Here is a 25,680-nt window from a genome sequence, read left to right as displayed (position 1 = left end):
GGAGCCAGATGAGGTGGTTCGGGCATCTGGTCAGGATGCCACCCGAACGCCTCCCTCGGGAGGTGTTTCGGGCACGTCCGACCGGTAGGAGGCCACGGGGAAGACCCAGGACACGTTGGGAAGACTATGTCTCCCGGCTGGCCTGGGAACGCCTCGGGATCCACCGGGAGGAGCTGGACGAAGTGGCTGGGGAGAGGGAAGTCTGGGCTTCCCTGCTTAGGCTGCTGCCCCCGCGACCCGACCTCGGATAAGCGGAAGAAGATGGATGGATGGATGGCACTATGGACTGGACTCTCACTATTATGTTAGATCCACTATGAACTGGACTCTCACTATTATGTTAGATCCAATATGGACTGAACTCTCACAATATTATGTTAGGTCCACTATGGACTGGACTCTCACTATTATGTTAGATCCACTATGGACTGGACTCTCACTATTATGTTAGATCCAATATGGACTGGACTCTCACTATTATGTTAGATCCACTATGGACTGGACTCTCACACTCTTATGTTAGATCCACTATGGACTGGACTCTCACACTATTATGTTAGATCCACTATGGACTGGACTCTCAGAATATTATGTTAGGTCCACTATGGACTGAACTCTCGCACTATTATGTTAGATCCACCATGGACTGGACTCTCACTATTATGTTAGATCCACTATGGACTGGACTCTCACTATTATGTTAGATCCACTATGGACTGGACTCTCACTATTATGTTAGATCCACTATGGACTGGACTCTCACTATTATGTTTGATCCACTATGGACTGGACTCTCACTATTATGTTAGATCCACTATGGACTGAACTCTCACACTATTATGTTAGATCCACTATGGACTGGACTCTCACTATTATGTTAGATCCACTATGGACTGGACTCTCACTATTATATTAGATCCACTATGGACTGGACTCTCACTACTATGTTAGATCCACTATGGACTGGACTCTCACTATTAAGTTAGATCCACTATGGACTGGACTCTCACTATTATGTTAGATCCACTATGGACTGGACTCTCACTATTATGTTAGATCCAATATGGACTGAACTCTCACAATATTATGTTAGGTCCACTATGGACTGGACTCTCACTATTATGTTAGATCCACTATGGACTGGACTCTCACTACTATGTTAGATCCACTATGGACTGGACTCTCACTATTATGTTAGATCCAATATGGACTGGACTCTCACTATTATGTTAGATCCACTATGGACTGGACTCTCACACTATTATGTTAGATCCACTATGGACTGGACTCTCACACTATTATGTTAGATCCTCTATGGACTGGACTCTCAGAATATTATGTTAGGTCCACTATGGACTGGACTCTCACACTATTATGTTAGATCCACCATGGACTGGACTCTCACTATTATGTTAGATCCACTATGGACTGGACTCTCACTATTATGTTAGATCCACTATGGACTGGACTCTCACTATTATGTTAGATTCACTATGGACTGGACTCTCACTATTATGTTAGATCCACTATGGACTGGACTCTCACTATTATGTAAGATCCACTATGGACTGAACTCTCACACTATTATGTTAGATCCACTATGGACTGGACTCTCACTATTATGTTAGATCCACTATGGACTGGACTCTCACTATTATGTTAGATCCACTATGGACTGGACTCTCACTACTATGTTAGATCCACTATGGACTGGACTCTCACTATTATGTTAGATCCACTATGGACTGGACTCTCACTATTATGTTAGATCCACTATGGACTGGACTCTCACTGTTATGTTAGATCCACTATGGACTGGACTCTCACTACTATGTTAGATCCACTATGGACTGGACTCTCACTATTATGTTAGATCCAATATGGACTGGACTCTCACTATTATGTTAGATCCACTATGGACTGGACTCTCACACTATTATGTTAGATCCACTATGGACTGGACTCTCACACTATTATGTTAGATCCTCTATGGACTGGACTCTCAGAATATTATGTTAGGTCCACTATGGACTGGACTCTCACACTATTATGTTAGATCCACCATGGACTGGACTCTCACTATTATGTTAGATCCACTATGGACTGGACTCTCACTATTATGTTAGATCCACTATGGACTGGACTCTCACTATTATGTTAGATTCACTATGGACTGGACTCTCACTATTATGTTAGATCCACTATGGACTGGACTCTCACTATTATGTAAGATCCACTATGGACTGAACTCTCACACTATTATGTTAGATCCACTATGGACTGGACTCTCACTATTATGTTAGATCCACTATGGACTGGACTCTCACTATTATGTTAGATCCACTATGGACTGGACTCTCACTACTATGTTAGATCCACTATGGACTGGACTCTCACTATTATGTTAGATCCACTATGGACTGGACTCTCACTATTATGTTAGATCCACTATGGACTGGACTCTCACTATTATGTTAGATCCACTATGGACTGGACTTTCACAATATTAAGTTAGACCCACTCGACGTCCATTGCATGAGCATCCGGTCTCCCCTAGAGGGAGACCGGATGCTCATGTGGAAACCCCGTTTCCACATGAGTTGGGAAATTGTGTTAGATGTAAATATAAACGGAATACAATGATTTGTAAATCCTTTTCAACCCATATTCAATTGAATGCACTACAAAGACAAGATATTTGATGTTCAAACTCATAAATTGTATTTCTTTTTTGCAAATAATAATGAACTTAGAATTTCATGGCTGCAACACGTGCCAAAGTAGTTGGGAAAGGGCATGTTCACCACTGTGTTACATGGCCTTTCCTTTTAACAACACTCAGTAAACGTTTGGGAACTGAGGAGACACATTTTTTAAGCTTCTCAGGTGGAATTCATACCCATTCTTGCTTGATGTACAGCTTAAGTTGTTCAACAGTCCGGGGGTCTCTGTTGTGCTATTTTAGGCTTCATAATGCGCCACACATTTTCAATGGGAGATCTGGTCTGGACTACAAGCAGGCCAGTCTAGTACCCGCACTCTTTTACTTTGAAGCCACGTTGATGTAACACGTGGCTTGGCATTGTCTTGCTGAAATAAGCAGGGGCGTCCATGGTAACGTTGCTTGGATGGCAACATATGTTGCTCCAAAACCTGTATGTACCTTTCAGCATTAATGGCGCCTTCACAGATGTGTAAGTTACCCATGTCTTGGGCACTAATACACCCCCATACCATCACAGATGCTGGCTTTTCAACTTTGCGCCTATAACAATTTGGATGGTTCTTTTCCTCTTTGGTCCGGAGGACACGACGGCCACAGTTTCCAAAAACAATTTGAAACATGGACTTGTCAGACCACAGAACACTTTTCCACTTTGTATCAGTCCATCTTAGATGAGCTCAGGCCCAGCGAAGCCGACGGCGTTTCTGGGTGTTGTTGATAAACGGTTTTCGTCTTGCATAGGAGAGTTTTAACTTGCACTTACAGATGTAGCGACCAACTGTAGTTACTGACAGTGGAGTTTCTGAAGTGTTCCTGAGCCCATGTGGTGATATCCTTTACACACTGATGTCGCTTGTTGATGCGGTACAGCCTGAGGGATCGAAGGTCACGGGCTTAGCTGCTTACATGCACTGATTTTTCAAGATTCTCTGAACCCTTTGATGATATTACGGACCGTAGATGGTGAAATCCCTAAATTCCTTGCAATAGCTGGTTGAGAAAGGTTTTTCTTAAACTGTTCAACAATTTGCTCACGCATTTGTTGACAAAGTGGTGACTAACACAATTTCCCAACTCATATGGAAACGGGGTTTGTATATATATATATATATATATATATATATATATATATATATATATATATATATATTTGTACCCTCCCCTTGCAGCCCTTTTGAATATCTCCCTAATTCTGAGGTCTCAAAGTTGGCAAGTGTGGCATCAAACCCACCACCTTTGAGCTGCGAGACTCACCCTACGTAAGTCGACTGTCATAACAGTCTCCCTCATACGGGCGGTATCCTGCAGACCAGTTCACAAGGAGACACACACACACACTCACACAGGCCGGGACTCACTTGTGGACCGTTTAGATCTAGAGTGGACTTGACAACGGGAGCTGCGCTGCGACTTGGAGTCAAGGTGACAGTGGCGGAGGATCCTCGGGCCGCCTCCGCCAGACTACATCCACGGTCTACTCCACTCGGTGTCACGCCTTCAAGCAGACACTCTTGCACCGCCGAGCGCCTCGTCTTTTGTCTACTCCGATCTCATTTTTAAGTCCCATACCTCATCCCCTCTTAATCTTTCCCCCCTTGTTCGCTGTCAAGTCTACTCGATGAAACATATCTTCCCTTTTAATCCTCGTTTTACTTTTTGCCGGCTGCCTTCTTCGCTCCGTCTCCTCCAACTAGCAAAGACAGGAGCTTATTCTGGACTTCTGTCCTTGGTTTGCATCACTTTTTTTCTCCCCCCCCCCCCTCGCCCCGGGCGGCGTCCTGCCACAGCGCTGCCATCCTCCGAGAGCTACAAGCTGCTGACATTACCTCTGGCACACCTCCACACAGGTGACAGCATGGAGGGGGTGGACATGACAATACAGCCTCCCTCCCACGCCAAGAGACATGTTTACTCGAGGCGTGGGGTTCGAGTCTACAGATTGTGCATTTTATTTTTATTTTTTTGCATGAACATGTTTTCGTATCAGTACAACACAGTGACATGCAGTCACTAGAGGCAGGTGAGGCAGTGCCTCAAGTGCCATCATGGAAAGAAAAAAAATGTAAAAAGAAAAATTTTTTTTTAAATTGTTATATGTATTCAGTGATTATACTATAAAGTTATTTTCCATTTAACTTCACCAGTTTTATATTATTTTTATTCAAAATCGCTGAATTTTCACATTTGCCGTTCAAATACTGAGAAGAGACGGTGCGGTGATCAGCAGCCAGTTGAGGCACGTTACTCAGTGCCTCAACATGGATTGCGGACTCGGCTAACTGCTGGCCTGCTGTGCAGTGAGACCGTATTGCTATATGAACTATATTATACATTTCCATAGTTTAGTTAGCTGAGGTATATAATAAACAGTGTATTTTGTCAACAACTGTATGTGTGTAACGTATTTCTTGTGCTGAGTGATCATAAAACGGCCTGCAAAAGACGCACTGGCTGAGGCTCCAGTAGCCCCGCCTCCTGCACCCCCGCCGTAGAATTGTTATATCAACTAAAGCCCACACTTAAACTTTCCACGTGCAAGATTGAATCTATTTAAAAAAGTTATTTCATAAGAAGCCAAAAAGTGCAAAAACAATAATGTTCGTGTTGGAGGAGTTGTGAATGACTGCAGGGACACAACATTAGGTACACCTGCAGACTGCAGGTGTATCTAATTCACAACTCCACCAACACGAACATTATTTTTTTTTGCACTTTTTGGCTTCTTATTAAATAACTTTTGTAACCTTTTTTTCATGGGCTTTCCTCTTTGTGATGTTAAGTTCCTGTTATGCGCGGTTATACAGTATATGCATTGAGCTCTTATTTTGAAAGCGCTAAGAGCGGAAGTGATGTAACGTTGCGGAGGTTTTTGAAAGAAGGTAAATAAAGTGGTCCTCGTGTAACCTGGACCCTCCGTGTTTGTTATTTTATAGTTTCATACAGTATAGGCGACATTTATAACCCCTCGGTTACACTTTTTTAAATAGATTCAATCTTGCACGTGGAAAGTTTAAGTGAGGGCTTTAGTTGCGGCGCATGGACTTAATTTCTAAGTAAAGGTAAGACCATAATAACGTTTTTTTTAATTAAATGTGCTTTTTTGTGTGCTACAGTGTGTATGTGTAAAGTTAAAGTTCAGTTAAAGTACCAATGATTGTCACACACACACTAGGTGTAATGAAATTTGTCGTCTGCATTTGACCCATCCCCTTGATCACCCCCTGGGAGGTGAGGGGAGCAGTGGGCAGCAGCGGCGCCGCGCCCGGGAATCATTTTTGGTGATTTAACCCCCAATTCCAACCCTTGATGCTGAGTGCCAAGCAGGGAAGAATGCTGGTATGAGCTTTTAAACATAACCCGTTAACTGCTGCCAATCAAATGGTGAATAAGATACTCTTTAGGGTTCATATGTTTGTAAATCTGACTGTGATGAAGTCAGTGCCTCACCAGCCATCAACCTCACCGCACGTCACTGTAGCGGGGGTGTATCTTGTAGCGTCCCGGAAGAGTTAGTGCTGCAAAGGTTTCTGGGTATTTGTTCTGTTGGGTTTATGTTGTGTTACGGTGCGGATGTCCTCCCGAAATGTGTTTGTCATTATTGTTTGGTGTGGATTCACAGTGTGGCGCGTATTTCTAACAGTGTTAAAGTTTTTTATACTGGCACCCTGTGTCGCTGTTGATCACTGGGTCTGAACGATGTTAGAATGAATGAAAAGCGGACGTGACGATAGCTCGTACAGTACGTTAAAGGTTAATTTGTTCAACCTTGGCCCGCGGCTTTGTTCAGTTTAAAATTTTGGCCCACTCTGTATTTGAGTTTGACACCCCTGGTTTATACCATCAGATAAATGTTTGCTTTTAAGTTAAAAAAAAAGAAAAAAGGTGCTAAAAAAAAAGAAAAAAAGTGGAGGCTCTGAAGAAGCAACGTGAAGATGACTTGAAGGGCGAAGATGAGGGCTGTGTTATCTAAGGCTGCAGTGCTGCATTGTAAAAAAAAAAAATAATAATAAAAATAACAAATGGAGACTGTCACCGCGGCTCAGGTTTGAGACGGAGGGGAAAATATTGCATCCGTCGGATCTCCTCACCTTTAAATGGACTGTTCTTAGCCGGGTCCGGCTTTGACAAAGCGTCTGACTTTTTGCGTCCAGTCAGAACTGATGACACAGATCTGTCCTTGGCACTTTTAAACGGGGACACTGTGCTTCTCTGTGGAGGTCACTCTTGTCCCCATGGCTCACCCAGGCTTGTGTTGGGAAGACAAATGGCAGTTTTTCAAGGAGGAATCCAAAATAAAGTAGAACGTATCGTGAAAACCCGATTTACAAAATTGATCGGTTCTTGAAAAAGGGTTCGTAAATAGAAATGTTTGTATTTTGAAGCGAATTTCTCCATAGGAGACATTGTAAAGGGGGAAAAACGAGCTGAACTGTCCTCCTTTCATGCGGCCGCCCTGCCGACACACACACACTGTCACTAGCCCTGTGGTGCAATCAGTTTGAAATCACAAAACTCCTTTACTTATAAACAGCCAGGTCGCTACAATGATTAGGAATACAAAATAAAATCCACTTTACTTTGTGGGTCAATGTTCATAGTGGAAGGGAGAGGGAATTGTTTCAAACCACTGGGCTTCTCTGTGTAGGTCACTCTTGTCCCCATGCCTAACCTAGGCTTGTGTTGGGAAGACACATTGCAGTTTTTCAAGGAGGAATCCAAAATAAAGTAGAAAGTATTGTGAAAACCCGATTTACAAAACTGATTGGTTCTTGAAAAAGGGTTCGTACATAGAAAAGTTTGTAATTTGAAGCATATTTCTCATAGGAGACATTGTAAACATAAATAATTGGGTTTCAACACGATATAAAACCCAATACAGTACTGTATATCATAACAAATATAGAAAGGGGGTGATGGATTAACTTTCCATTTCATAACAAAGCCAAAATAACAAGAACGAGCTGAACTGTCCTCCTTACATTCAGCCGCCCTGCCGACACACACACACACACACACACACACACACACTGTCACTAGCCCTGTGGTGCAATCAGTTTGAATTCACGAAACTCCTTTACTTATAAACAGCCAGGTCGCTATAATGATTAGGGATACAAAATAAAATACACTTTATTTTGTTGGTTAATGTACTTAGTGTTGTAGTGGAAGGGAGAGGGGATTGTTTCCAAACCACTGGGCTTCTCTGTGTAGGTCACTCTTGTCCCCATGGCTAACCAGGCTTGTGTTGGGAAGACAAATTGCAGTTTTTGAAAGAAGAATCCAAAATAAAGTAGAAAGTATCGTGAAAACACGATTTACAAAACTGATTGGTTCTTGAAAAAGGGTTCGTAAATAGAAACGTTTGTAATTTGAAGCATATTTCTCCATAGGAGACATTGTAAACATAAATAATTGGGTTTCAACACGATATAAAACCCAATACAGTACTGTATATCATAACAAATATAGCAAGGAGGTGATGGGTCAACTTTCCATTTCATTACAAAGCCAAAATAACAAGAACGAGCTGAACTGTCCTCCTTACCGACACACACACACACACTGTCACTAGCCCTGTGGTGCACTCAGTTTGAAATCACAAAACTCCTTTACTTATAAACAGCCAGGTCGTTACAATGATTAGGGATGCAAAATAAAATCCACTTTATTTTGTTGGTTAATGTACTTAGTGTGTAGTGGAAGGGAGAGGGGATTGTTTCAAACAACTGGGCTTCTCTGTGTAGGTCACTCTTGTCCCCATGGCTAACCCAGGCTTGTGTTGGGAAGAAACATTACAGTTTTTCCAGGAGGAATCAAAAATAAAATAGAAAGTATCGTGAAAACCCGAATTACAAAACTGATTGGTTCTTGAAAAAGGGTTCGTAAATAGAAACGTTTGTATTTTGAAGCAAATTTCTCCATAGGAGACATTGTAAACACAAATAATTGGGTATCAGCCTCACACTTTGAACACGATATAAAACACAATACAGTACTGTAAAGCATAACAAATATGACAAGGGGGGTAATGGATCAACTGTCCATTTCATACCAAAGCCAAAATAAGAAGAACGAGCTGAACTGTCCTCCTTTCACGCGGCCGCCCTGCCGACACACACACACTGTCACTAGCCCTGTGGTGCAATCAGTTTGAAATCACGAAAATCCTTTACTTATAAACAGCCAGGTCGTTACAATGATTAGGGATACAAAATAAAATCCACTTTATTTAGTTGGTTAATGTACTTAGTGTGTAGTGGAAGGGAGAGGGGATTGTTTCCAAACCACTGGGCTTCTCTGTGTAGGTCACTCTTGTCCCCATGGCTAAACCAGGTTTGTGTTGGGAAGACAAATTGCAGTTTTTCCAGGAGGAATCCAGAATAAAGTAGAAAGTATCGTGAAAACCCGATTTACAAAACTGATTGGTTCTTGAAAAAAGGTTCGTAAATAGAAAAGTTTGTATTTTGAAGCAAATTTCTCCATAGGAGACATTGTAAACATAAATGATTGGCTTTCAGCCTCACACTTTGAACACGATATAAAGCCCAATACAGTACTGTATATCATAACAAATATAGCAAGGGGGTGATGGATCAACTTTCCATTTCATAACAAAGCCAAAATAACAAGAACGAACTGAACTGTCCTCCTTATATATTCAGCCGCCCTGCCGACACACACACACTGTCACTAGCCCTGTGGTGCAATCAGTTTGAAATCACAAAACTCCTTTACTTATAAACAGCCTGGTCGCTACAATGATTAGGAATACACAATAAAATCTTCCTTAATGTGTGAATGCTCCAAAGCATTTTCTACACCAAATTTAATCTATTTATTAAACTTCTTCAACTTCTTCTTCTTCTTCTCCAGATTTTGGCGCGCTCTACCTTCCACATTTTTCACCCGATTCAAACCGTTCCAACTTGAAACTGTTCAGCCTATTCGGGAATCGCGAGCTTTCCCTTGAAAAATTCCAAAAATTCCCAGATTTCCCAGATATCCAGGTTTTCCGGGACATTTTTCCCATTCAAAATGAATTGGCCATTTTTCAAACTTCCACCATTTCCCCATTTTTCAACCGATTTAAACTACTTCACATTCAACATATTTCACTCATCCTGGATATTTAAACGATCATCATTCCAAGTTCAAAAACATTCCAGGAGTTCCCAGAATTCCCGTTTTTTCAAACCCTTTTTTGACCCTTTTTTCTGGCGACTACTCCTTCCACATTTTTCAACCTGTCCAAACATTCCTCTTAATCAGGACAAACAACAAAGTTGTTTTTCGAACTGGAAAAAATTCCCGGTTTTCCCGAAATTCCAGGAAATCCTTAATACCATTTCTCAATTCAACATGTTAATACTTCAACATTTCTTGACTGATTTGAAAATTCCAACACCAACCATTTGAACTTATTCAGACCATTCAAGTTTTTTTTTACCATTTTCAAAAAATTCCCGCTTTTCCCGAAATTCCCAATTTTTGGGGGGAAATTCCCATTGAAATCTATGCAACATTTTTCAAAGTTCCACAACTCACACATTTTTCATCTGATTCAAACGGTTCCAACTTCAAAATTTCCAGACTGTTTGGGAATTGTGTGCTCCACTTCAACAATTCTAAAAAAAATGACAGCATTTCGGAGCATTGGAGCATTAACACGCAATTCCTTCAGGAATTGCCTAATCTAGTTAGTTGGTTAATCTTCTTGGCGTTGTTGCGTCTGACCAGTCTTCCCTCCCAGGGAATTAAAGTCACTGGTCAATCCCAAGTTCTTTCAGATGACATTTATGCAGAGTAAGAAGGACCATCAAGACAGAATAGGAATATTATCAAGTTTTACTAAAGCTTTAGGAGACCAGCCCACACCAATGCAGTCATACCGGCATTTCGAAATGGTCTAACATTCAAACGGAAAGAGACAACTTCTTGAATAGGAAAACAGCCCCCACCCTGTCCAGAAAGGAATACAGCCTCATTGTTCTAATACGGATAAGATATAGAGGGAGTACTCCAACTCCCACATTCCAAGCCTTCAAGGTAAAGCACACAGTTTACTTGCGGACATAAGATACAAACATAGAAAGAGTACAAATGGAAAAATACTATCTGATTTAAACATGACTATGAATAAAGAAATAACTCTTAAACATATATGCATTCTCCCCAGCGTCTAGCGGAAGGGAGAGGGAGATGGAGAGGAGGCAGTGTTGACAATGCTGTGGATACTTTCTGACCACACATTGCTTTTCCATTGCTTTCTTTGGACGCATATTGAGCTAACACAACTACAAAAATGCTTTAAAAAGGCTAAGAAACACTTAAACAGTAAAACAGTAGCTAACGACAGCGGTGCCCGGTCGAATGAATGAACACCGGAGAGAGATCAGCTCGACCACAATGGATGTGCTGCCGGGCACCAAATGGGTGGATGAACACTGCACACTGAGACTAAGTTCGTACAAAAAGCATTTTTCCCCCCAGTTGTTTTAGTTGTATGTTCGTAAATCAAGGTTCCACTGTAAGTTTGGACAGTAAAACCTCACATAGCCAAGTCAGTTCTCAGAAGAATTTAGAAAATAATTTGCACAAATATTTATTTATCAATACAAAATATTGAAGGGAGGGGGGGTGTATATGCCCATTGTCTTGGGTGTGTTGATGTAGTGTTCATGTTCATAGGCCTGGGGCCATTCTGCATGGTGTTGTTGAGGGAGGGAGGTCAAAAGCGTCCATCATTGAGGTGTCCTCTGGGGATGTTTTCAGAACAGCCTGCTCCTGTTGTTGGAGCGTCAAGGCCATTCGAGGGAGTCAGATCGCAGATTAGGATTTTTGTTTTTCCGCGAGCAGACATTACAATGGCTTGTCTGTTCTATTCGTCCATGCTGGCCCCCATATCCAATTTTTCCATGACGTGATCCATCTTGCGATTCAGTTCAGAAATGTGTCCCCCAAACCCCCAATTTACAATTTTTTTTTTTTAATAATCCACTCAGGCAAGTGTTAGTTCTTCAACTGACTTCAGTTGGAATGAGTACAACAAACAATGCACTTATATCCTGTTTACTTCGTAAAACAACTTACTCGACTCTAAATTCTTAACACACTGACAAGTATCGCTCCAAAATAACAGTACAATTCTTCTATTTTGCTTTAAAATGTTGCATTTTTGAGTTCCATGTCTGCCTTTGTGTTGTTGCGGGTGTTTGAGGACACAGTAATGCTACTGTAGTCTGCTTTAAGGGTAATACATGAGCAATCAAAGTTTTGGAGACACTTTAACATCTCCAACCTTTTGATTATTTTTGTATTTTGTTTCATTTTTTTTGTATTTTGTTTCATTTTTTTTGTATTTTGTTTAATTTTTTTGTATTTTGTTTCATTTTTTTTGTATTTTGTTTCATTTTGATTATCTTGCAGCTTGTTCATTAATTATTCTTGTACCTTTTGATACAAAATGTCCTATTAAAACCTTCGAAAAGTTTTGGATTTCTCGTTTTTAGCAGGAATACAAGACTATTTCTTCACAACGGGGCAAACTACACACACTATGAGCCTTAATCAATGTCTCATATCAACAGATCAAGGATCTTTCCACTCGTCTTCCACGCTCCCACGCGTACGTTCACACCAGTTCACTCCCACTATCAACGCATCCGACTTACGAGACGAGATCAATAAGAATAAAGATAGAATTAGCTCAATTCAATCAATAGATTCCCACTCCTGTTCAGGTCAGGACTTTTGTTTGCATAATCCACTGACCTGGAGTTTGATTGGAGGCACATTTCATCTTGTTGCTATTAATTGTGAAGAGTTACGTATCTGTGTGCGCAACAGGTTACCTTGAAAAGGTTATGCCGTCGAAAGGTCTTTGGTTTGCCCTTACCTTTATGGTTCTTAGCGTCTCGGGATCCTCGGGGTAGAGGAGTGTAGGGCAGAGGGCGGCTCTCAAATCCGGCTTCTTTCGGCGGCTGCAAGAGAGAAGGCACGCAAAGAGAATTTTAACGAAAACAGCTTCATTAGAATTATTCTTATTCTTATTATGGCAAGCAGTGAGGAAGCCAGTTGTCTGACACGGTGTTTTTCAACCTTTTTTGAGCCAAGGCACATTTTTTGCGTTGAAAAAATGCGGAGGCACACCACCAGCAGAAATCATTAAAAAACAAAACTCAGTCAACAGTAAAACAATTGTAACAATTGTTGGATATGACTTTAAAGCATAACCAAGCATGCATCACTATAGCTCTTGTCTCAAAGTAGGTGTACTGTCACCACCTGTCACATCACGCCATACTTGCCAACCCTCCCGGATTTTCCGGGAGACTCCCAAAATTCAGCGCCGGAAAATCTCCCGGAATTCAGGCGGACCTGAGTGACGTGTCGACAGCCTGTTTTCACGTCCGCTTTCCCACAATATAAACAGCGTGCCTGCCCAATCACGTTATAACTGTAGAATGATGGAGGGCGAGTTCTTGGTTTCTTATGTGGGTTTATTGTTAGGCAGTTTCATTAACGTCCTCCCAGCGTGGTAACAACACACAACAACAGCAGTCACGTTTTCGTCTACCGTAAAGCAGTTTGTCTGCCGTAAACAGCAATGTTGTGACACTCTTAAACAGGACAATACTGCCATCTACTGTGCATGCATATATGACAATAACATCTACAGCTTTTAGAGAGTGCAGTGCACAATAAATTCTAGCTGTAAATATACTCCTCCCCTCTTAACAACGCCCCCGCCCCACCTCCCGGAATGGGAGGTCTCAAGGTCAGCAAGTATGCATCACGCCCTGACTTATTTGGAGTTTTTTTTTCCGTTTTCCTGTGTGTAGTGTTTTAGTTCTTGTCTCGCGCTCCAATTTTGGTGGCTTTTTCTCTATTTGTAGCAGTTTCATGTCTTCCTTTGAGCGATATTTCCCGCATCTACTCATGGCAGCTCCCTCCATCAGTGTGTGAATGTGTGTGTGAATGGGTAAATGTGGAAGTAGTGTCAAAGCGCTTTGAGTACCTTGAAGGTAGAAAAGCGCTATACAAGTACAACCCATTTTAGCAATCAAGAATATTTCAGTTGTTTTTATCCTTCTTTGTGGGGACATTGTTGATTGTCGTGTCATGTTCGGATGTACATCGAGTCTTTGCTCCACAGTAAGTCTTTGCTGTCGTCCAGCATTCTGTTTTTGTTTACTTCGTAGCCAGTTCAGTTTTAGTTTCGTTCTGCATAGCCTTCCCTAAGCTTCAATGCCTTTTCTTAGGGGCACTCACTTTTTGTTTGTTTTTGGTTTAAGCATTAGACACCTTTTTACCTGCACACTGCCTCCCGCTGTTTCCGACATCTACAAAGCAATTAGCTACCGGCTGCCACCTACTGATATGGAAGAGTATTACACGGTTACTCTGCCGCGCTCTAGACAGCACGACGACTCAACAACAACACATTATTTGCAGACTATAATTACTGGTTTGCAAAAAATATTTTTAACCCAAATAGGTGAAATTACATAATCTTCCACGGCACTTCAGACTGTATTTCACGCCACAATAGAACAGGGGTTATAAAACACTGATCTAACACACTGTAGCACAGTTAAAGGGTTTCTATGATAAGAAAGTTCTTTTTTCGGACTTATGAATATTGTTTATTAGTCAAATCATGAGGTTCATGCATTTTGCCGTGCGCTTGCACGCAGTTTTGGAGGCCTCTGTTTGTGTTGTGACATCACAGCAAGGAGGCGGAAGCACTTATTTAGACAAAAAGTCAAGCTCCCAGCCAGAGGCCATGTTTTAGACTAAATAGAAAGGATAAAGTACTATTTTCATTCAATCTTGCCATGTGCACAATAATACCGACATGCGGTGACATAAATGCTGCTGAAAGCAGCTTTTTTTAAGCAGTCTAAATGAGAGATGTCCGATAATCGGCCGATAAATGCTTTAAAATGTAATATCGGAAATTATCGGTATCGGATTCAAAAAGTAAAATGTATGACTTTTTAAAACGTCGCTGTGTACACGGACGTAGAAGAAGTACAGAGCGCCAATAAACCTTAAAGGCACTGCCTTTGCGTGCCGGCCCAATCACATAATATCTACGGCTTTTCACACACACACAAATGAATGCAAAGCATACTTGGTCAACAGCCATACAGATCACACTGAGGGTGGCCGTATAAACAACTTTAACACTGTTACAAATATGCACCACACTGTGAACCCACACCAAACAAGAATGACAAACACATCCGCACCGTAACACAACATAAACACAACAGAACAAATACCTAGAAGCCCTTGCTGCACTAACTCTTCCGGGATGCTACAATATACACCCCCCGCTACCCCTTACCCCAAACCCCGCCCCCCCCAACCCCGCCCACTTCAATCTCTTCATGCATTGATATCGGTATCGGTAATAAAGAGTTGGACAATATCGGAATATCGGATATAGGCAAAAAAGCCATTATCGGACATCTCTAGTCTAAATGGATCGGTGAGTGTGCAGGTGTACCTAATGTTGTGGCCGAGTGAATCTATGCATCGTATTTTTCGGACTATAAGTTGCACTTAAAATCCTTTCATTTTCTCAAAAATCGACAGTGCGCCTTATAACCCGGTGCGCCGAATGTACGGCATAATTCTGGTTGTGCTTACCGACCTCGAAGCAATTGTATTTGGTGCATGGTGAAATGATAAGTTTGACCAGTAGATGGCAGTCACACATAAGAGATCAAGTAGTCTGCAATATGATGGCAGTAAACAACACCGAAACTTTGAACGTTTTTAGCACGTTGTACAGTTTTACCGTACAACAGAAATATAACGTTGAAACAACATTCTTTTTGACGACGTTTAATCAATGTCAGGTTCTGACGTTGATTTGACCATTGAATTTTGGTCATATACCAACCAAATTCTACAACACAAATATAAAATTAAAACAACATACTTTTTGATGATGTTTATTCAATGTCACGTTCTGACGTTGATTTGACCATTGAATTTTGGTCATTTCCCAAACAATATTCCACAACACAAATACAACGTTGAAACAACATGCTTTTTGACAACGTTTCATCAATGTCAGGTTCTGACGTTGATTTGACCATTGAAATTTCGTCATTTCCCACCCAATATTCTACAACACAGATACAACGTTGAAACAACATGCTTTTTTGACGACATTTATTCAATATTAGGTTGTGACATTGATTTGACCATTGAATTTTGGTTATTTCCCAACCAATATTCTACAACACAAATACAACGTTGAAACAACATGCTTCTTGACAATGTTTAATCAATGTCAGGTTCTGACGTTGATTTGACCATTGAACTTTGGTCATATACCAACCAAATTCTACAACACAAATATACAATTGAAACAAAATACTTTTTGACGACATTTATTCAATATGAGGTTGTGACTTAGATTTGACCATTGAAATTTGGTAATTTCCCAACCAATATTCTACAACACAAATACAACATTGAAACAACATATTTTTTGACGACATTTATTCAATGTCAGGTTGTGACGTTGATTTGACCATTGAAATCTGGTCATATACCAACCAAATTCTACATAACAAATATAAAATTGAAACAACATACTTTTTGACGACATTTTTTCAATATTAGGTTGTGACCTAGATTTGACCATTGAAATTTGGTCATTTCCCGACCAATATTCCACAACACAAATATAACGTTGAAACAACATGCTTTTTGACAAAAAATATTCAATATTAGGTTGTGACGTTAATTTAACCATTTGAATTTGGTCATTTCCCAATCAATATTCCACAACACAAATACAACGTTGAAACAACATGTTTTTTTGACAATGTTTAATCAATGTCAGGTTCTGACGTTGATTTGACCATTGAATTTTGGTCATATACCAACCAAATTCTACAACACAAATATAAAATTGAAACAACATACTTTTTGACGACATTTTTTCAATATTAGGTTGTGACCTAGATTTGACCATTGAAATTTGGTCATTTCATAACCAATATTCTACAGCACAAATACAACATTGAAACAACATACTTTTTGACGACGTTTAATCAATGTCGGGTTCTGACGTTGATTTGACCATTGAATTTTGGTCATATACCAACCAAATTCTACAACACAAATATAAAATTGAAACAACATACTTTTTGAGGACGTTTATTCAATGTCAGGTTGTGACGTTGATTTGACCATTGAAATTTGGTCATTTCCCAAACAATATTCCACAACACAAATACAACGTTGAAACAACATGCTTTTTGACAACGTTTAATCAATGTCGGGTTCTGATGTTGATTTGACCATTGAAATTTGGTCATTTCCCAACCAATATTCTACAACAAAAATACAACGTTGAAACAACATGCTTTTTGATGACATTTATTCAATGTTAGGTTGTGACGTAGATTTGACCATTGAAATTTGGTCATTTTCCAACCAATATTCTACAACACAGATACAACGTTGAAACAAGATGCCTTTTGACAACGTTTATTCAATGTCAGGTTGTGACGTTGATTTGACCATTAAAATGTTGTCATTTCACAACCAATATTCCACAACAAAAATACAATGTTGAAACAACATGCTTTTTGAGAACGTTTAATCAATGTTGGGTTCTGACGTTGATTTGACCTTTGAATTTTGGTCATATACCAACCAAAATTCTACAACACAAATACAAAATTGAAACAAGATACTTTTTGAGGATGTTTAATCAATGTTGGGTTCTGACGTTGATTTGACCATTGAAATTTTGTCATTTTCCAACCAATATTCCACAACACAAATGCAACGTTGAAACAACATGCTTTTTGACAACATTTAATCAATGTTGGGTTCTGACGTAAATTTGACCATTGAATTTTGGTCATTTCCCAACCAATATTCTACAACAAAAATACAACGTTGAAACGGCATACTTTTTGAGGACATTTACTCAATGTCAGGTTGTGACGTTGATTTGACCAATGAAATTTGGACACTTCCCAACCAATATTCCACAACACAAATATAACGTTGAAACAACATGCTTTTTGACAACGTTTAATCAATGTTGGGTTTTCACGTTAATTTGACCATTGAAATTTGGTCATTTCCCAACCAATATTCTACAACACAAATACAACATTGAAACAACATGCTTTTTGACGACGTTTAATCAATGTTGGGTTTTGACGTTAATTTGACCATTGAATTTTGGTCAATTCCCAACCAATATTCCACAACAAAAATACAACGTTGAAACAACATGCTTTTTGACAACGTTTAATCAATGTCAGGTTCTGACGTTGATTTAACCATTGAATTTTGGTCATATACCAACCAAATTCTACAACACAAATATAAAATTAAAACAATATACTTTTTGAGGACGTTTATTCAATGTCAGGTTGTGACGTTGATTTGACCATTGAACTTTGGTAATTTCCCAACCAATATTCTACAACACAAATGCAACGTTGAAATAACATGCTTTTTGACAGCATTTAATCAATGTTGGGTTCTGACGTTAATTTGACCATTGAATTTTGGTCATTTCCCAACCAATATTCTACAACAAAAATACAACGTTGAAACAACATGCTTTTTGACAACGTTTAATCAATGTCAGGTTCTGACGTTGATTTAACCATTGAATTTTGGTCATATACCAACCAAATTCTACAACACAAATATAAAATTAAAACAACATACCTTTTGAGGACGTTTATTCAATGTCAGGTTGTGACGTTGATTTGACCATTGAACTTTGGTAATTTCCCAACCAATATTCCACAACACAAATACAACGTTGAAACAACATGCTTTTTGACAACATTTAATCAATGTTGGGTTCTGACGTTAATTTGACCATTGAATTTTGGTCATTTCCCAACCAATATTCTACAACAAAAATACAACGTTGAAACAACATACTTTTTGAGGACATTTACTCAATGTCAGGTTGTGACATTGATTTGACCAATGAAATTTGGTCATTTCCCAACCAATATTCCACAACACAAATACAACGTTGAAACAACATGCTTTTTGACAACGTTTAATCAATGTTGAGTTCTGACGTTGATTTGACCATTCAAATTTTGTCATTTTCCAACCAATATTCCACAACACAAATGCAACATTGAAACAACATGCTTTTTGACAACATTTAATCAATGTTGGGTTCTGACATTAATTTGACCATTGAATTTTGGTCATTTCCCAACCAATATTCTACAACAAAAATACAACGTTGAAACGACATACTTTTTGAGGACATTTACTCAATGTCAGGTTGTGACATTGATTTGACCAATGAAATTTGGTCATTTCCCAACCAATATTCCACAACACAAATACAACATTGAAACAACATGCTTTTTGACAACGTTTAATCAATGTCGGGTTCTGACGTTGATTTGACCATTGAACCTTTGTCATTTTCCAACCAATATTCCACAACACAAATGCAACATTGAAACAACATACTTTTTGACAACATTTATTCAATATTAGGTCATTGAAATTTGGTCATTTCCCAACCAACAACGTTGATCCAACGTTAGACATCAACATTGTCTCAGTTTACAAATACAACTATTTTGCAACGTTGTTTCAAAGTCAGTTTTAAAGGACATGTGTGTATAATCAACGTTGTATCAATGTCTTGTGCCTGCTGGGTAAATAACTCTTCACCCTTATGAAAATAGAATTAAAAATCCGTACTAAGAGCAAATACGTTATGAGTGTGAATGCACCAGAAAATGTTCCGAAAAGTTACTTTTGGGGAAAAAAGTGAACACAATTCTGAATCTGTGAGACTGTCCCCCAAACCAAACTGGGGAGTTTATTGTGTTTTTGTTCTTCGTTGCACTTTCAAGGTCCAAAAACATCCTCCTTCCTTCCCGTAGTCTTTTAACTAGCCGAGGAGGCACTTTATCACGACACAGCGATATCTGATGCCTTTGCAGAAATACTTTCCTTTCCTGCAGGAAGGAATTCACGGGGCCTTTAATCATACCAACTGACAAATACATATTAGCGATGGTTTGGCGGTGCATTTTTTTTCCGCCCCCCCCCTCCACTTTTATTGTTGTTCCTCGCACACGGCCATGCATAACCTTGAGAGATGCGATGGCACGCTCTCCTAAATGGAACCATATTTATCACGGGGCAAAAAGAGAGCACAATGAATTGAAACAGATCACATAATGTACTTTCGGATAGGATCTCTGAAAGGCATTAAAGGTCGGGCCAGCATGTGTCTCATATTACATCAACACGGATTAAAAAAAATATGTTGCCACATTCGTGCTGGGAGGGAGAAAAGAAAAAAAATGCCTAAAAATGGCAGCGGTGTTTTGACAGCTCAAACCTGGTAGGAAGCATCAGAATGCTGAAGAGAGAAGTAAGAGCATGTTGTACACGGGGAGAACTGACACTTGCAAACCTGCGCTTTAAGGCTATTTCCTGCCCGGCTCCAGAGATCACAAGCCTGCGACCTCCAGTCCTACCCCTACCCCTACCCCTACCCCTAACCCTAACCCTAACCCTAACCCTAACCCTAACCCTCCAATCCTGCTGCTCGGCCACAAGTCATCTTCCTATGGCTACATTATAGGGTTGTACGGTAGAGGAGCATGTTCGGCAGCGCACACACACACAGAGTACTTATAAGCAGACACAGTGTGTAGACAGAAAATGGACGCATTTTGGCCTAAAATACGATACCAAAATATTGGTATCGGGACAACACTTCTACATTATTAGCAGCCAATAAAGCCAATAATGCCTTTTTTTGTGGTCCCCTTTATTTAGCAAAGTATCGAACAGTACTGAAAAGTATCAGAATGCATTTTGGTATCGTTACCGGTACGAACATTTTTTGTATCGGGAAAACACTTCGACATTATTAGCAGCCAATAATGCAATTTTTTGTGGTCCCCTTTATTTAGAAAAGTATCAAAAAGTACAGCAAAGTATCAAAACACATTTTGGTACCGGTACCGGTACCAAAATTTTGGTATATCGGAACAACATTACTCCATTATTAGCAGCCAATAAAGCCAATAATGAATTTTTTTGTGGTCCCCTTTATTTAGAAAAGTATCAAAAAATACCGAAAAGTATTGAAATACATTTTGGTACCGGGACAACACTACTCCATTATTAGCAGCCAATAAAGCCAATAATGCAATTTTTTGTGGTCCCCTTTATGTAGAAAAGTATCCAAAAATACAGGAAAGTATCGAAATACATTTTGGTACCGGTACCGGTATTGGGACAACTTTACTACATTGTTAGCAGCCAATAAAGCCAATAATGCAATTTTTTGTGGTCCCCTTTTTTTAGAAAAGTATCAAAAAGTACCGAAAAGTATCAAAATACATTTTGGTACCGGTACCGGTACCAACATATTGGTACAGGGACAACACTATTACATTATTGGCAGCCAATAAAACCAACAATGCCTTTTTTTGTGGTCCCCTTTATTTAGCAAAGTATCAAAAAGTATCAAAATGCATTTTGGTACCAAAATATTGGTATCGGGACAACACTACTCCAGTATTAGCAGCCAATAAAGCCAATAATGCAATTTTTTGTGGTCCCTTTATTTAGAAAAGTATCAAAAAGTACAGAAAAGTATCGAAATACATTTTGGTACCGGTACCGGTGCCAACATATTGGTATCAGGACAACACTACTACATTATTAGCAGCCAATAAAGCCAATAATGCAATTTTTTGTGGTCCCCTTTATTTAGAAAAGCATCAAAAAGTACTTATGTAGAAAAGTATAAAAAAATACAGAAAAGTATCGAAATACATTTTGGTACCGGTACCGGTACCAACATATTGGTACTGGGACAATACTACACAATTATTAGCAGCCAAGAAAGCCAATAATGCACATTTTTATGGTCCCCTTTATTTAGCAAAGTATCGAACAGTACCGAAAAGTATCAAAATGCATTTTGGTACCGGTACCAACATATTGGTATCGGGACAAAATCCAACATTATTAGCAGCACCACCGACAGACGTATATTTTGGAACCAAGTATATTGGTATCGGGACAACACTGCTCCATTATTAGCAGCCAATAAAGCCAATAATGCAATTTTTTGAGGTCCCCTTTATTTAGAAAAGTATCAAAAAGTACAGAAAAGCATCGAAATACATTTTGGTACTGGCACCGTTACCAAAATATTGGTATCGGGACAACACTACTCTATTATTAGCAGCCAATAAAGCCAATAATGCAATTTTTTGTGGTCCCCTTTATTTAGAAAAGTATCAAAAAGTACAGAAAAGTATCAAAATACATTTTGGTACCGGTACCGTCACCAAAATATTGGTATCGGGACAATACTACTACATTATTAGCAGCCAATAAAGCCAATGATGCAATTTTTTGAGGTCCCCTTTATGTAGAAAAGTATCAAAAAATACAGAAAAGTATCGAAATTAATTTTGGTACCAGGACAACACTACTCCATTATTAGCAGCCAATAAAGCCAATAGTGCAATTTTTTGTGGTCCCCTTTATGTAGAAAAGTATCAAAAAATACAGAAAAGTATCGAAATACATTTTGGTACCGGTACCGGTACCAAAATATTGGTATCGGGACAACACTACTACATTATTAGCAGCCAATAAAGCCAATAATGCAATTTTTTGTGGTCCCCTTTATTTAGCAAAGTATCGAACAGTACCGAAAAGTATCAAAACGCATTTTGGTACCGGTACCGGTACCAAAATAATGGTATCGGTACAACACTACTCCATTATTAGCAGCCAAAAAAGCCAATAATGCAATTTTTTGTGGTCCCCTTTATGTAGAAAAGTATCAAAAAAATACAGAAAAGTATCGAAATACATTTTAATACTGGTACCGGTACCAACATATTGGTATCGGGATAACACTACTCCATTATTAGCAGCCAATAAAGCTAATAATGCCTTTTTTATTTAGCAAAGTATCGAAAAGTATCAAAATGCATTTTGGTACCGGTACTGGTACCAACATATTGGTATAGGGACAACACTACTCCATTATTAGCAGCCAAAAAAGCCAATAATGCAATTTTTTGTGGTCCCCTTTATGTAGAAAAGTATCAAAAAATACAGAAAAGTATCAAAATTAATTTTGGTACCGGGACAACACTACTCCATTATTAGCAGCCAATAAAGCCAATAATGCAATTTTTTGTGGTCCCCTTTATGTAGAAAAATATCAAAAAATACAGAAAAGTATCAAAATACATTGTGGTACCGGTACCGGTACCAACATATTGGTATAGGGACAACACTACCACAATATTAACAGCCAAAAAAGCCAATAATGCAATTTTTTGTGGTCCCCTTTATTTAGCAAAGTATCGAACAGTACCGAAAAGTATCAAAACGCATTTTGGTACTGGTACCGGTACCAAAATAATGGTATCGGTACAACACTACTCCATTATTAGCAGCCAATAAAGCCAATAATGCAATTTTTTGTGGTCCCCTTTATTTAGAAAAGTATCAAAAAGTACAGAAAAGTATCAAAATACATTTTAATACCGGTACCGGTACCAACATATTGGTATCGGGATAACACTACTCCATTATTAGCAGCCAATAAAGCCAATAATGCCTTTTTTTGTGGTCCCCTTTATTTAGCAAATTATCGAAAAGTATAAAAATGCATTTTGGTACAGGTACCGGTACCAACATATTGGTACCGGGACAACACTACTCCATTATTAGCAGCCAATAAAGCCAATAATGCAATTTTTTGCGGTCCCCTTTATTTAGCAAAGTATCGAAAGTATCAAAATGCATTTTGTTACCGGTACCGGTACCAAAATATTGGTATCGGGACAACACTACTACATTATTAGCAGCCAATAAAGCCAATAATGCAATTTTTTGTTGTCCCCTTTATTTAGCAAAGTATTGAACACTACCGAAAAGTATCAAAACGCATTTTGGTACAGGTACCGGTATCAACATAATGGTATCGGTACAACACTACTCCATTATTAGCAGCCAAAATAGCCAATAATGCAATTTTTTGTGGTCCCTTTTATGTAGAAAAGTATTTAAAAAAATACAGAAAAGTATCGAAATACATTTTAATACCGGTACCGGTACCAACATATTGGTATCGGGATAACACTACTCCATTATTAGCAGCCAATAAAGCCAATAATGCAATTTTTTGTGGTCCCCTTTATTTAGAAAAGCATCAAAAAGTACTTATGTAGAAAAGTATAAAAAAATACAGAAAAGTATCGAAATACATTTTGGTATCGGTACCTGTACCAACATATTGGTACTGGGACAATACTACACAATTATTAGCAGCCAATAAAGCCAATAATGCACATTTTTATGGTCCCCTTTATTTAGCAAAGTATCGAACAGTACCGAAAAGTATCAAAATGCATTTTGGTACCGGTACCAACATATTGGTATCGGGACAAAATCCAACATTATTAGCAGCACCACCGACAGACGTATATTTTGGAACCAAGTATATTGGTATCGGGACAACACTGCTCCATTATTAGCAGCCAATAAAGCCAATAATGCAATTTTTTGAGGTCCCCTTTATTTAGAAAAGTATCAAAAAGTACAGAAAAGCATCGAAATACATTTTGGTACTGGTACCGTTACCAAAATATTGGTATCGGGACAACACTACTCCATTATTAGCAGCCAATAAAGCCAATAATGCAATTTTTTGAGGTCCCCTTTATTTAGAAAAGTATCAAAAAGTACAGAAAAGCATCGAAATACATTTTGGTACTGGTACCGTTACCAAAATATTGGTATCGGGACAACACTACTCCATTATTAGCAGCCAATAAAGCCAATAATGCAATTTTTTGTGGTCCCCTTTATATAGAAAAGTATCAAAAAGTACAGAAAAGTATCAAAATACATTTTGGTACCGGTACCGTCACCAAAATATTGGTATCGGGACAATACTACTACATTATTAGCAGCCAATAAAGCCAATGATGCAATTTTTTGAGGTCCCCTTTATGTAGAAAAGTATCAAAAAATACAGAAAAGTATCGAAATTAATTTTGGTACCAGGACAACACTACTCCATTATTAGCAGCCAATAAAGCCAATAGTGCAATTTTTTGTGGTCCCCTTTATGTAGAAACGTATCAAAAAATACAGAAAAGTATCGAAATACATTTTGGTACCGGTACCGGTACCAAAATAATGGTATCGGTACAACACCACTCCATTATTAGCAGCCAATTAAGCCAATAATGCAATTTTTTGTGGTCCCCTTTATTTAGCAAAGTATCGAACAGTACCGAAAAGTATCAAAACGCATTTTGGTACCGGTACCAAAATAATGGTATCGGTACAACACTACTCCATTATTAGCAGCCAAAATAGCCAATAATGCAATTTTTTGTGGTCCCCTTTATGTAGAAAAGTATTTAAAAAAATACAGAAAAGTATCGAAATACATTTTAATACCGGTACTGGTACCAACATATTGGTATCGGGATAACACTACTCCATTATTAGTAGCCAATAAAGTCAATAATGCAATTTTGTGTGGTCCTCTTTATTTAGCAAAGTATCGAACAGTACCGAAAAGTATCAAAACGCATTTTGGTACCGGTACCGGTACCAAAATAATGGTATCGGTACAACACTACTTCATTATTAGCAGCCAAAAAAGCCAATAATGCAATTTTTTGTGGTCCCCTTTATTTAGCAAAGTATCAAAAAATACAGAAAAGTATCGAAATACATTTTAATACCGGTACCGGTACCAACATATTGGTATAGGGATAACACTACTCCATTATTAGCAGCCAATAATGCAATTTGTTGTGGTCACCTTTATTTAGAAAAGTATCAAAAAGTACAGAAAAGTATCGAAATGCATTTTGGTACCAGTACCGGTACCAAAATATTGGTAT

General features: G+C 38.9%; 1 protein-coding gene across 1 annotated transcript in view; it reads right to left on the bottom strand.

Moving 5' to 3' along the window:
- lrmda (leucine rich melanocyte differentiation associated) overlaps positions 1–25,680 on the bottom strand; it is an 864,842-nt gene that overhangs the window by 72,906 nt on the left and 766,256 nt on the right. The window contains exon 6 of the mRNA XM_061935510.2: positions 12,621–12,705. Within this exon, the coding sequence (XP_061791494.2) occupies positions 12,621–12,705 (85 nt within the window). The remainder of the gene's footprint in view (positions 1–12,620; positions 12,706–25,680) is intronic.

The sequence above is a fragment of the Nerophis lumbriciformis genome, linkage group LG02 (genome assembly GCF_033978685.3).
Source record: "Nerophis lumbriciformis linkage group LG02, RoL_Nlum_v2.1, whole genome shotgun sequence".
Taxonomy (NCBI): domain Eukaryota; kingdom Metazoa; phylum Chordata; class Actinopteri; order Syngnathiformes; family Syngnathidae; genus Nerophis; species Nerophis lumbriciformis.
Note: the sequence above shows the minus strand (reverse complement) of the source record. Positions and strands in the feature narration are given on the sequence as shown.